Source organism: Scyliorhinus canicula, chromosome 20, assembly GCF_902713615.1.
Source record: "Scyliorhinus canicula chromosome 20, sScyCan1.1, whole genome shotgun sequence".
Lineage (NCBI taxonomy): Eukaryota > Metazoa > Chordata > Chondrichthyes > Carcharhiniformes > Scyliorhinidae > Scyliorhinus > Scyliorhinus canicula.
In genome coordinates, this window is record NC_052165.1 from 55508945 (window position 1) to 55522440 (window position 13496).

At 45.0% G+C, this 13496-nt stretch overlaps 1 protein-coding gene across 1 annotated transcript in view; it reads right to left on the bottom strand.

Annotated features, from left to right (window-relative positions):
• Positions 1-13496, bottom strand: part of LOC119955257 (serine/threonine-protein kinase WNK1-like) — a 220866-nt gene that overhangs the window by 64979 nt on the left and 142391 nt on the right. Inside the window, 2 exon segments of the mRNA XM_038781307.1 lie at positions 4931-4995; positions 8924-9196. Coding sequence (XP_038637235.1) covers positions 4931-4995; positions 8924-9196 — 338 coding nt within the window.

Consider the following 13496-nt stretch of genomic DNA (forward strand, 5'->3'; position numbering starts at 1 on the left):
GCTCGCCCATCTAAGGAACTAAGGAAGCAGACGGCTGCTCGGGTTATAGGTAGACTTAGAAGCAGAGGGGGAGGGAGAAGAGGTGGCCACAGACCCAGCAGGGCTTAAAAAAATCTTTGTGTCCTTCTATCGAAGGTTATACTAATCATTGGGGGACGAACTTGAGACGTAGATTCGTAGATGGGTTGGAGTTTCTGATGGGGGGGGGTCAGGATAGGGCAGAAGGATTGGGGGCTCCAGTAGGTCTGCGAGGGCTGCTGGGGTGTGTGAATTCAATGCAGTCAGTGAAGGACCTGGGATCGGACGGATTCCCAGCCTAATTCTATAAACATTTTGGTACGCCTCTGGGTCCGTTGATGGTATAAATGTATAATGAGGCCCTGGGGAGGGGCTTGCTCCCCGCTACGCTGTCGCGGGCTGCCATCTACCTTATCCAAAACAAGGACAAGGATCCTGAGCAGTGCGGATCTTACCATCCGATTTCCCTCCTGAATGTAGATGCAAAGCTTCTGGCCAAGATCTTGAGAACCCATATTGAGGGATGTGTACCAGAAGTGGTTGGAGGGGACCAAACTGGCTTCACAAAGGCAGAGCGTTGGTGACCAATATTCGGAGGTTGCTTGATGTAATCATGCCCGCTGGAGGAAATGAGGTAGAGGTTGTGCTGTCAAGCTGTACCAGCCTCCCCGGACAGGCGCCGTAATGTGGCGACTAGGGGCTTTTCACAGTAACTTCATTGAAGCCTACTCATGACAATAAGCGATTTTCATTTCATTTCATTTTTCAATAGATGGCGTGATGGCATTCTGCCAAGTGGAATGGGCATACCTATTTGACGTTTTGGAGGGATTTGGGTTCGGACAGGGATTTGTGGGCTGGGTTAAGCTGTTGTATATAGCTCCGAAAGCAAGCATCCCCATTAACGGGGTTAGTTCCGAGTGTTTTACTCTGCTGCACGGGACGAGGCAGGGGTTCCCACTCTCTCCTTTGTTGTTTGCCCTAACAATCGAGCCTTTGGCAATGGCTCTTCGGACATCTGGAGAGTGATGGAGTATTAAACAGGAGTGAAGGTGGAACATCGGCTTTCTTTGTATGCGGATGATCTTCCATTGTATGCTTCCAGCCCCTTAAGAGTCTATTGATAAGATCCTGGGAATTCTAAGTGAACTCAGCTCCTTCTCCGGATACAAGCTAAATACGGCAAAGACTAAGATGTTCTTGATTGGCTCCGTAGGGCGGGAGGGATGTTTGAGTGGGCTCCTGTTTCGCCTGGCTAGAAAGAGCTTTCGCTATTTGGGGATTCTGGTAGCACGGGATTGGGTCCAGCTTCACAAACTCAATCTACCATGTTTAGTAGAGAGGCTGAATGAGGAGTTTAAACGGTGGGCCAGTTTTCCTCTATCACTGTCCAGTAGAGTTCAGACTATTAAGATGGTAATCCTGCTGAGGTTCATTTTGCATTTCAGAACCTCCCAATCTTTCTGTTCAAATCCTTCTTCAGAAAGATTAATAGGCTTGTCTTGAGCTTTGTGTGGGCGGGGACGGTTCCCCGTATTAAAAGAGTTTGACTGGAGAGGAGTAGACATGGGGATGGCCTGGCTCTTCCCAATTTTCAATATTACTACTGGGCTGCTGATAACGTTATGGTCCAAAGATGGTTGTTGAACAAAGGGTCGGCATGGTGCAGAGTGGCAGATGCCTCGTGTAGAGGAACCACCTCAAGGGCATTGGTTTCAGCTCCCCTTCATTTTTCGCTGGGTACGTATTCATCAAACCCACTGGTAGTTTTGGCTCGGAGGGCATGTACAGGAAGGGTCCGATTAGCGGTAACCACAGATTCATCCCAATGGGCTTTGATGCCAGGTTTAAGGAATGGGACTATTTGGGGATCAAATGCTTTGGGGACCTGTTCTTAGGTGGGAGGTTTGCGGACCTAACTGAGCTGATGGAGGCCTATTGAATGAAAATGAAAATGGAAATGAAAATCGCTTATTGTCACAAGTAGGCTTCAAATGAAGTTACTGTGAAAAGCCCCTAATAGCCACATTCTGGTGGCTGTTCAGGGAGGTTAGTACGGGAATTGAACCGTGTTGCGGGCCTGCCTTGGTAAGCTTTCAAAGCCAGCAATTTAGCCCTGTGCTAAACCAGCCCCTATGCCCAGCAGTAATGAGTTTAGGTACCTCCAGACAAGGGCTTTATTGAGTAAAGAGTTGGGTCTGTTCCCAATGTTGCCACCCTTGGGTTTGCAGGACATGCTCCTCTCGGATGATGATATTGGGGTGAGTAAGACCTCCAATATATATGCTGAGTTGACTAGTGGGGAGGAAGTCTCGATGGTGACGATGTGGCAGAAATGGGAGGAGGGTTTGGGAGGTACGGCGCGAGGCTGGATTTGGCAGGCATTGCATAGGAATAATGCATCGTCATCATGTGCAAAGGCTCAGTCTTATCCAGCTTAAGGTTGCGCACAGAGCACATATGACTCCAGCTAGGCTGAGCCGTTTCTTCCCGGATGTGGCTGATCAATGCACATGTGCCAGATCGCCTGCGAACCATGTCCACATGTTCTGGTCCTGTCCAAAACTAGTTAGGTTTTGGAAGGGTTTTACGGATGTATTGTCTCGGGTGGGGACCACTAATTCTCCATGAATAGCTAACTTTGGTGTGTCTGAGAATCCTGGCGTCATGGTGGGAAAGGGGGCTGATGTCGTGGCTTTCACCTCCTCACTCGCTCAAAGGAGAATTTTGCTTTGCTTAATTGGCGTCCAGAACCGTCAAACACTGGGCCATGGTTTGGGACCTTGCTGAGTTTCTTCATTTGGAGAGAATCAAGTTTGCCATTCGGGGTTCTGATGAGGGGTTCTCCATGAGGTGGAAGCTGTTCATCGATTTTTTTCAAGAACTATTAGACCGTCGGGGGAAGAGAAGGGAGTAATAATCTTTGACCGTTAAGGGGTAGGGAAGTACAATATTTTGTTTTATTAAGGAATAAATAAAACATTTTTCTCCTTTTTCTCTTATAAGAAAATACTAAATAGTATTTAACATATATGTCAAATATATAAATTTGGGCAGCAAGGTAAGCATAGTGGTTAGCACAATTGCTTCACAGCAATTCAGCAATTGACAGGCTTGTGTCACTGTCTGCGCGGAGTCTGCACATTCTCCCAGTGTGTGCATGGATTTCCTCCGGGTGCTCCAGTTTCCTCCCACAGTCCAAAGATGTGCAGGTTAGGTGGATTGGCCATGCTAAATTGCCCTTGGTGGTGGGTGGGGTTACTGGGTTATGGGGATAGGGTGGAGGTGTGGGCTTGGGTAGGGTGCTCTTTCAAAAAGAGCCGGTGCAGACTCGATGGGCCGAATGGCCTCCTTCTGCACTGTAAATTCTATGAAATCTATATGTATTTGTTATTAATATGTTATGGGGCGCTCGTTGATATTTTGTGTTATCGACTGTTCCTGTTTTTGTATTCTCTATATGTTTTGGATATACCTTCAATAAATTATCTTTCAAAAACAAATTGTTGCTGATTCAATTTGCCTAATCTATATGTAAATTAAAGTCATCCATGATTACTGTAGCAACCTTGTTACATGCATCCCTAATTTCCAGTTTACTGTCATCCCCTCCCTTAGCACTACTGTTTGGAGGCCTGTAGACAACTACCATTGATGTTTTCTGCCCCTTGTTGTTTCTTAGGTCCACCCAGACTGATTCTACATCTAGATTTTGAGCCAATATCCGCTCTCACTATTGCATTGATTCCATCCTGAATTGACAATGTCATCCCATCAATTTTCCCATTTTGCCTGTCCTTCCTAAACATCGAGTACCCATGGATATTCAGTTGCCAGCCTTGGTCCCCTGCAGCCATGTCTCCGTAATTGTAATCATATCATACCCGTTTATATCAGTTTGCTCTGTTCGCTCATCTACCTTATTGCGGATGTTACTTGCATTAAAATACAGTGCCTTTAGACTTGACTTAACATTATGTTTTTTTTTGTACACTTTTCTTTGCACCATGGCCCTATTGCTGCTGGCCCTCATTTCCTCTCCTTTCCACTTTTGTGTCTTACGTTTCTATCTTTCTTTCCCTTTGTTGTGTCTCCCCACTCGGGCTCCCCTCCCCCTGCCACACGAGTGAGGTAGGCAGCAAGCACGAGGGGGAGAAAGTAGGCGTGAGGCGGAGAGGGCATGAGGGAGAGAGAGCACATACACACTCACTTACAGTGTGAGGATAAGTGAGTGAGCACCCAGAGGAGTGAGCTGGACTGCCTTATTGTCACACAAATGGTCATATCTTTACTAATTAATCTTTTGTAAATCAATTTATTGCTTTGACTTTTCTCGACTCAGCTGCTTGTTCCCTTTCTTCATAACTTGACTTATTTTCTGAAATTTATATCCTTCAAACCTCCACCATTTGATTAGATCACAGCTGATCTGTTCTTAAGGCTACAGAAATCCTAATTAGCACAAAATCCAAGAAAACACTCAGCTGAGTTTTTTCAAGTGGTTTAATCTGCCTCACAGGCCATATGGACAGAGTTCAAACTGTCTGGTCCTCTGATAGTTCCATTTGCAGGTGGGTTATACTATTCAAATGAAATCTTCCAAACTTCATTAACATAGCAATGCTGTGGTAGTTGTAAACCTAAACCACGTTTTGGGAAATTGGCCGTCAGAAACAGGCAACTACCTTGAACATTCCAGTCTTAGTTTCACATTTATATGCAGAGCCACAGTCAAACACTACATTTCTGTACAAAATGAGTTGCGCCTCCACAATTGTTTGAATGTACCACACATGAAGCTGCAAACCATTTGTGCATACATGTGCAATACACATATCTCAAAGAAGAATGCACTATTCATCATGGGAACCAAGGTAATTTTCTGTTTTTAAGATAAATTTAAAATCATCACCTGTCCACTGATGAGCATAATTGCAACTGTTCTGCAGGCAATGGCTGTGGAGGAGCTTGGGGCACCTAAAAGCATTAAAATGTGCAAGTGATTAAAGACAACTGAAAGTAAAATGAATAAAGATGAGCATTTTCTTCTTATAACATCACAGTCTTAATGTTAATTCTCACCAAATTCCATCTCACCAAATAACCTCCCTCCACATGTTCAGTTTTGTCATGCTACTGCTCAAACACAACAGAAACCAAACAGCTTGCCACCCGATTTAAAACCATGTCTTCAAGTGAGGAAGGCAAGAGGAGGAATGGCGGAAAGGTGGGAATCTGCCTCAACTTGGTGTCAGTGTCTCACTAACAATAGACTTTAAAATTATTCTACAGGTGTTATTTTATTATATAGTTTACATTTATTGGTCTATTTGATACTGCTTCCAGCCATCTCACATTCATAAAAAGTAAGTTTTCACGGGTTGCTTCCTTCCATTAAAACATCTCTGGTCAAAGCTGTCGGAAGAGGCTACATGACGTTGGCAGATAGTGACCACAAGCCAGGCAGAGGCAATGGTCTGGAATCTAACTCATTCTGGCCACATCAAGGATTACTGCATGCAACAAGATTATTTTATCAGAATATAGTGGGGAAACTCTTATTCCCTGCCAGTGTAAGAATGGCTGCAGGGGATAAAGTTGAGTGCAGAAAACAAGACAGCAATGAATAAAGCAAGCAGCAGAAAATTAGCTTGGTGTTTCCATTTTGGGTCAAACTCAGCTGCTGGGGGAAGAATAACATTTAAAATAATTCAGTATTACATAGTAATTATCTAAACAGACAAAATTTCAGCACCTTTTATCTTCAGCAAGATAACTAAAAATGAAAACAAATTGCCTCCAAGCCAATCAGTGGTTGGTTGGACCATGGAACCGCTTTCAAATTCAACCCAAGCTTTACAATGGAGAATTGCAATGGAGTCAGATCTTTGCGGCTGCTAAATATGAACTGAGTGGTCCAAGTGGGAAACCTAAATAGCACATCACCGATCAGCATAACATGCTGTTACAAATCTTGATGCATACATCAAGGAGGTCCAACATATGGCCCTTGGGCCAGAGTGCAGGGCTGCAAAGGTTTCTATCAGGCCTGCCTCGAGTCTCGGGCCTAAGGTTTTATGTGGGGCAACGGCACTGGATGAAATTGAATTTTTATTGAAGGATTTTCTGGGATTTTCCAGGTGCTTTGAGGATTGAATTCCACAAGGTTGTCCATTGTTCTGTGGCAACATTAAATTAATAATCGCATTTTACGAGTTACGAGTGGCGTACCACAAGGATCTGTTCTGGGGCCGTTGCTGTTTGTCATTTTTATAAATGACCTAGAGGAGGGAGCAGAAGGATGGGTAAGTAAATTTGCAGACGACACTAAAGTCGGTGGAGTTGTAGACAGTGCGGAAGGATGTTGCAGGTTACAGAGGGACATAGATAAGCTGCAGAGCTGGGCTGAGAGGTGGCAAATGGAGTTTAATGTGGAGAAGTGTGAGGTGATTCACTTTGGAAAGAATAACAGGAATGCGGAATATTTGGCTAATGGTAAAATTCTTGGTAGTGTGGATGAGCAGAGGGATCTCGGTGTCCATGTACATAGATCCCTGAAAGTTGCCACCCAGGTTGATAGGGTTGTGAAGAAGGCCTATGGTGTGATGGCCTTTATTGGTAGAGGGATTGAGTTCCGGAGCCATGAGGTCATGTTGCAGTTGTACAAAACTCTAGTACGGCCGCATTTGGAGTATTGCGTACAGTTCTGGTCGCCCCATTATAGGAAGGACGTAGAAGCTTTGGAACGGGTGCAGAGGAGATTTACCAGGATGTTGCCTGGTATGGAGGGAAAATCTTATGAGGAAAGGCTGATGGACTTGAGGTTGTTTTCGTTAGAGAGAAGAAGGTTAAGAGGTGACCTAATAGAGGCATACAAAATGATCAGAGGGTTAGATAGGGTGGACAGCGAGAGCCTTCTCCCGCGGATGGAGGTGGCTATCACGAGGGGACATAGCCTTAAATTGAAGGGTAATAGATATAGGACAGAGGTCAGAGGTGGGTTTTTTACGCAAAGAGTGGTGAGGCCGTGGAATGCCCTACCTGCAACAGTAGTGAACTCGCCAACATTGAGGGCATTTAAAAGTTTATTGGATAAGCATATGGATGATAAGGGCATAGTGTAGGTTAGATGGCCTTTAGTTTTTTTCCATGTCGGTGCAACATTGAGGGCCGAAGGGCCTGTACTGCGCTGTATCGTTCTATTTTACACCAGTTAATACAATGTATCATTATAATAGGCAGTTGGTGAAAAGCCAATATTTCATGAGAAACAACTTTTTAAAAAAGTCTAATTATCTTCATACTCTCAAGCAGGGATCAGAATAGACAAAAAAACAAAATGTGGCTGGGAAATGCTATTTTCAAAAATAAAGTTAAGAAATTGATTCAATCAGCAATCAATATTATGAGCAGCTATTGAAACAGGAAACTGGAGTATGACAATGGCACCATTAAAACAGAACTGATGCAAGGTTAGAAATGTGGGCCCAACATATATAATTTTTGAAGTACAAATAAAAAAATATCTCCAGTCAACAATTCATGGAATTATAATTTTCAAATATCCTCAAGGTATCATGAAGCTGGAACAAACATCCAAGCAGAAACAAAAGCAAAACTGCCCAGTAGAAACAAAAATACACAGAAACCCACAGGAAGTTTTAAACAGAATTTGTTTCCCAAATAAATCGCTGGGACTGTAGTGTAGGATTAGGTGCAATCTCGTCTCAGGATAAGGCATCAGCCATTGATAACCAAGATGAAAAAAAAAATTATTTTCACTCGAAGGGTTGTGAAACTTTGACATTCTTTACTCCAGAAGGCTGTGGATGCTCAGCCAATGAGTTCACTCAAGAGTGCTCAAAAAATGATTTAACTCTTTAAAAAAAAAAATCAAGGGATAGAAGGATAGAGTAGGAAAGTTGAGTTGAGGTAGAAGACAAACCATGCAGGGCTGGCTGTATTGTCTACTCATTTTTCCATGCCTTAAGACTTTTAGACTGCATGGGTAATGGGAGCCAAAGTCAGAGAGTGGCAGAACAGCTGTACCCACATTGTTACAAGCAGTACAGACAAGGAACTTCATCGATACTTAATTACATAAGGAATTTAAATTCTACTTTAAGGCTTCATTAATAAAAAAGTGAAACAGGAAGGAAATTTGGGGACAGACATGCAAACAAACAATTTTCCCTCATTGATATAAACTGCAGTGCACATTGCAAGTTGGAGAAAATGGTGATTCTCCTCTTGTGGCCGTTTCTGTTCCTGTACTCTTATCGTTTCTTTGCCCTTCACCTTTTTGGGTACATGCTATGGAGGGGAAAGAAGCCACCATGCCAGCTGACATTTGGAATAGGTATTGTGGGGGAAATATGGCTTTCTGTACATTTTTTCCCCACCTCCAGCCTCCCATTGCATCCCCTACCCCAGCGACTACAACATCTTCCCAGCACCCTTCAAACACATAACTAATTGATCTTTCCCCCCTTGTAAAATGCTGCTCAACCTCTGCTCTCCTGCCCCTCATTTCACAATTGACTCGTACCAAACACCACAATTTGGTGGCATAAAACCTAAAGCTTTCTCACCCACTTTTGCAAAGAAAATTAAAATTAGAGTCAATAACTTATTTAAATCTATTTCTCTTTCAAAAGTGAATGTGATTAGGGATTCCTTATTGAAGCTGCATAGTATTCTTCAATTGAGCTACACAACAAAAAAAATCAAACCACTTGCACAACAGTATTTAATCCACAAAAATTGAGAAAAATGCGATATTTATCCATTCTGGAGATGCTCTTACTCTTAGAAAATAAAAAAATAAATTCAGGAAGAACAAAGATGATTTCCACAAAGAATGCTATTATTTCCTTCATTATTGAATGCCGAAACATAAAAATACCTCTTGGGATGCTTGGATATGTAATTGTCCTATCTGGTTCTGCTGAACAGTGGAGGCACCTGGAGTGAGCACTCGCGTTTGTCCAGTTGCTGTGGATTCAATGTAGGATTGGGCCACACCTGCAGCAAGTCCAACGTGATACAATGCTTGTGTGACAGGCTGAGATGCAATATCTGTAGAAACCGGAAGTGGTGGTGAGACAATAGTGGCCTGGACACTCCCAGCAGACTTTACAGGGCTAGGAGCAACACCTGGCAACGGGGTGGAATAATTCTGCGAAGGAAATTAAAACAAACAAACAATCAGAACAATTATGGGCCTTGTACAATCTTTAAGAATGCAATATTCCTTCTTCTTTCTGGGAAACAAAAGCTTTGGACAACCAGTTCGTCAAAACTATAATATCTGGTCTAACTAATTTCCACAGCTTGAAATGTTTTGTTTTCTTCCTCATGAATTCTAAGCAGACTTCCAGTGGCAGCAATGAGCTGATTGGTAGCACACACTGGGTAGTTCCCACTTGGAAGCTCAGATTTTGGCCCTTTCTACCCGGTTAATGGAAGTGGGTTAATGGGTGTTTTGGTGGGGATAAAGTGCAAAGTAAGTGGAGTGTGTAGGTTTCTCCTCCAATGTGGAATGTTGACATGTTACAACACCCAACTTCAATCAAATAAAGCCTCGGCTCAAGAAGTGGATGTCCTTCGCGGCGCACCAAAAGACACAGAGCTTGCCGTGTTATCGTCGCCTGCTCTGCTGACTGTGGATCAGTTGATGGGAGTTCATCAAAGGGAAATTTAAGAAGCATCAGCAAGAGAACCTATAGAAGGCGATCGTGGGAGCAGTAGTCCCTCTTAACCAGACTTTGGAACAGATGGAGCAGCAAATGAAGTCGCAGGGTGCAACAATCCAAGAGGTGGAGAAGGTGGTGCCTGACCGCAGTGACCCGATCGTGTCTTTGGAAGAGGAGGTTGGGAGAGGCCCAAAAGTTGTTGAAGGCAAGAGTGGATGACCAGGAGAATTGATTTGGGTGGCAAAATTTACGAATAGTTGGTTTGCCGGAGGAGGTCGAGGGTAAGAGTGCCACTGACTACGTGGCAAAGATGTTCGGAAAACTGGTCTTCGAGAAACCCCCAAGAGGTGGATCAGACCCACCGGTTGCCTCGTCAGAGGTCAAGAGCTGGAGAACCACCGCAGGCAGTGGTCGCCCGGATGCACAAGTTTCAGGAGAAGGATCAAATTTTGAGGTGGGCGAAGTCCACACAGGATTGTAGCGAGGAGGGTGATCAAATACGATCCATCTCAGCATTGGGTCCAACCTGGCCAGGAGGTCAACGGGCTTCAAAAAGGCCACGGCGCTGCTCTTTCAGAGCAACATCTAATTCAGGATGTTCTATCCAAATAAACTATGGGGAACATAAAAGGGCAAAGAACATGATCTGAACATGCCAGAAGAGGCAAATGACTTTCTCAGGAGGCATGGTTTGGGGCAGCACTAAGGGAGGGAATTTGCAATTTTTGATGTTTTTGTAACGTGAATATTGGGAAGTGTTATTGCTGCATGCATTGGTTTTTTTTTGTTATGGTCGATGGAGGGATGAGTGTGACCGTCCAAAGATGTGCAGGTTAGGTGGAATGGCCATGCAAAATTGCCCTTAGTGTCCAAAAGGTTAGGGGAGCTTACGGGGATAGGTTGGAGATGTAGGCTTAAGTAGTGTGCTCTCTACAAGGGTTGGTACAGACTTTATGGGCTGAATGGCCTCCTTCTGGTAAATTCTATGATTTACGGGTTCATCCCCGTGGGGGGGGGGGGGCCTCTGTGTGGATCTCCAGGTTTAGGTAATGTCGGGGAATGGCAACGGCACTGTGCTTTTTTTTTAATGGATTTGGGAGGAGGGGATGGAGGGGGGGAGGGGGGGGGGGGGGGGTTTTAAACCAGTGACAGTTTGGCATCCAGGAGAGGGGGAATTAGCGGTGGGGACAGAATATATTATACAACATAGAACACTACAGCACAGTACGGGCCCTTCGGCCCTCGATGTTGTGCCGACCTGTGAAACCATCTGAAGCCTATCTGACCTACACTATTCCATTTTCATCCATATGTCTGTCCAGTGACCACTTAAATGCCCTTAAAGTTGGCGAGTCTACTACTGTTGCAGGCAGGGCGTTCCACACCCCTACTACTCTCTGAGTAAAGAACTGCCTCTGATATCTGTCCTATATCTATCACCCCTCAATTTAAAGCTATGTCCCCTCGTGTTGGTCATCACCATCCGAGGAAAAAGGCTCTCACTGTCCACCCTATCTAACCCTCTGACTATCTTATATGTCTCTATTAAGTCACCTCTCAGCCTTCTCCTCTCTAACGAAAACAACCTCAATTCCCTGAGCCTTTCCTCGTAAGACCTTCCCTCCATACCAGGCAACATCCTTGTAAATCTCCTCTGAACCCTTTCCAAAGCTTCCACATCCTTCCTATAATGTGGTGACCAGAACTGCACGCAGTACTCCAGGTGCGGCCGCACCAGAGTTATGTACAGCTGCAGCATGACCTTGTGGTTCCGAAACTCAAATTCCCCTGCTTATAAAGGCTAGCACACCATATGCCTTCTTAACAGCCCTATTAACCTGGGTGGCAACTTCCAGGGATTTATGTACCTGGATGCCGAGATCTCTCTATTCATCTACACTACCAAGAATCTTGCCATTAGCCCAGTACTCTGCATTCCTGTTACTCCTTCCAAAGTGAACCACCTCACACTTTTCCGCATTAAACTCCATCTGCCACCTCTCAGCCCAGCTCTGCAGCTTATCTATGTCCCTCTGTATCCTATAACATCCTTCAGCACTATCCACAACTCCACCGACCTTCGTGTCATCTGCAAATTTACTAACCCATCCTTAGTGTACCCTCTTCCAGGTCATTTATAAAAATGACAAACAGCAGTGGCCCCAAAACAGATCCTTGCGGTACACCACTAGTAACTGTGCTAGTAATATTGTGCTAGTAATATCGGACCACATGCCACATTACGTGGCATCTCATGTGGAGGATAGATGCAGCACTCCTAGCGGACAAGATGATCGCGAAGATGGTAGCCTCGGCAGTAGAGGACTACATGATGTTTAACCAGAACTTCACCCTCCACGTTTTTGAAAGTGTTGAAGATAGTGATTTGGTTGGGGGGGGGTTTACATAAACATTACAAGACAGTGCTGGCACCACATCTCCGAGGAATGTATAATGATTTATGGGCATGGGGGAAATTGCCGGCCATGTTGGCATAGACGTTCACCTTCTTGATCCCAAAGAAGGATAAGGATCCGGTGGAGTGTGGGTCTTATAGGCCCATTTCCTTGTTGAATACGGATGTGGAGGTGCTGCTGAAGGTTTTGGTGAAGTGATTAGACGGGTGTGTGCCTGAAGTGGTCACCGAGGGTCATACAGGCTTTGTCATGGGGCAACAGTTGTCAAGTGACATTAGGCGGCTTCTGAATGTGGAAGGTGCCAGAAGTTATTATTTCTATGGATGCAAAGGCAGTGTTTGACCAGGTGGAGTGGAGATACCTTGATCCCATTGTTCCCGGTCCTCCACTTGACCAACTCCGCTCTCAGGTCCTGGTAAATCCACAACTCGCTTTCCTCCCAAGTGCACTTCTTGGTCTACCTCACCCATCTCATGATCTTCTCCTCGTCAAGGAAACAATGCAGCCCCACTACAATCGCCCTCGGTGGCTCACCCACCTGTGGCCTCCTCCTCAGCGTCCTGTGCGCTCAGTCCACCTTGGGAGGACAGTCAAAGGCCGCCTCACCCATCAGCTTGTCCAGCGTGCTCTCCAAAACCTTGGCGGCCTCCGCATTTTCAATGTCTTCAGGCATCCCCACGATTTGCAGGTTTTGCGTGGTACTCTATATCCTTCAGCTTTTCCTTCAGCATTTTCTGGCCGCTCATCATCATCCCCATTTCCTCTTCCAGCGAGGTCAACCGATGCTCATGCTCCCCCACCTTTTTGATTGCTGGGCCTCACGTCTGCAGCCTCTGCCCCACATGTTTGATTTGCTGTTCTAAGCAGCTTCACCACCTTAGCCAAGTTATCCGAAGCCTCCTTCCTCTGCTACTAGAACTTGCGGTTGAGGAATTACACCAGCTGCTACGTAGACCACTGGGTAGGCAGCGCTGCCCCCGCTCTCTGCCATCTTCTCCTGTGTCACAGCATAAAAACGTTCTTGCTCAAGTAGCTGTCTCTTTCTCGTTGCACTTCTTGTCCGATGAGCCATAAACCAGTTCCACCAAAGGAGTTTTATATTTCTTCAGTGCTCATGCACCTTCTGCCATCCAACACCACGCGATTCAGGTAGGGAAGGACCAAAAAAATCAACCTCGAGCAGTAGCGACTAAATGTGCGACTCTCACTCTGTGGCCGCCATCGGAAGTAAAGAAGATAAATGTTGCATTACATTCATCCCCCACCATGTGGCCTGGGCTTGCAAAATCTTACCAACTGTCCTAGCTTGAGACAATTCACACCTCTTTAACCTGGGGTTACCCCTATCGCTGGATCTGTAAAGACT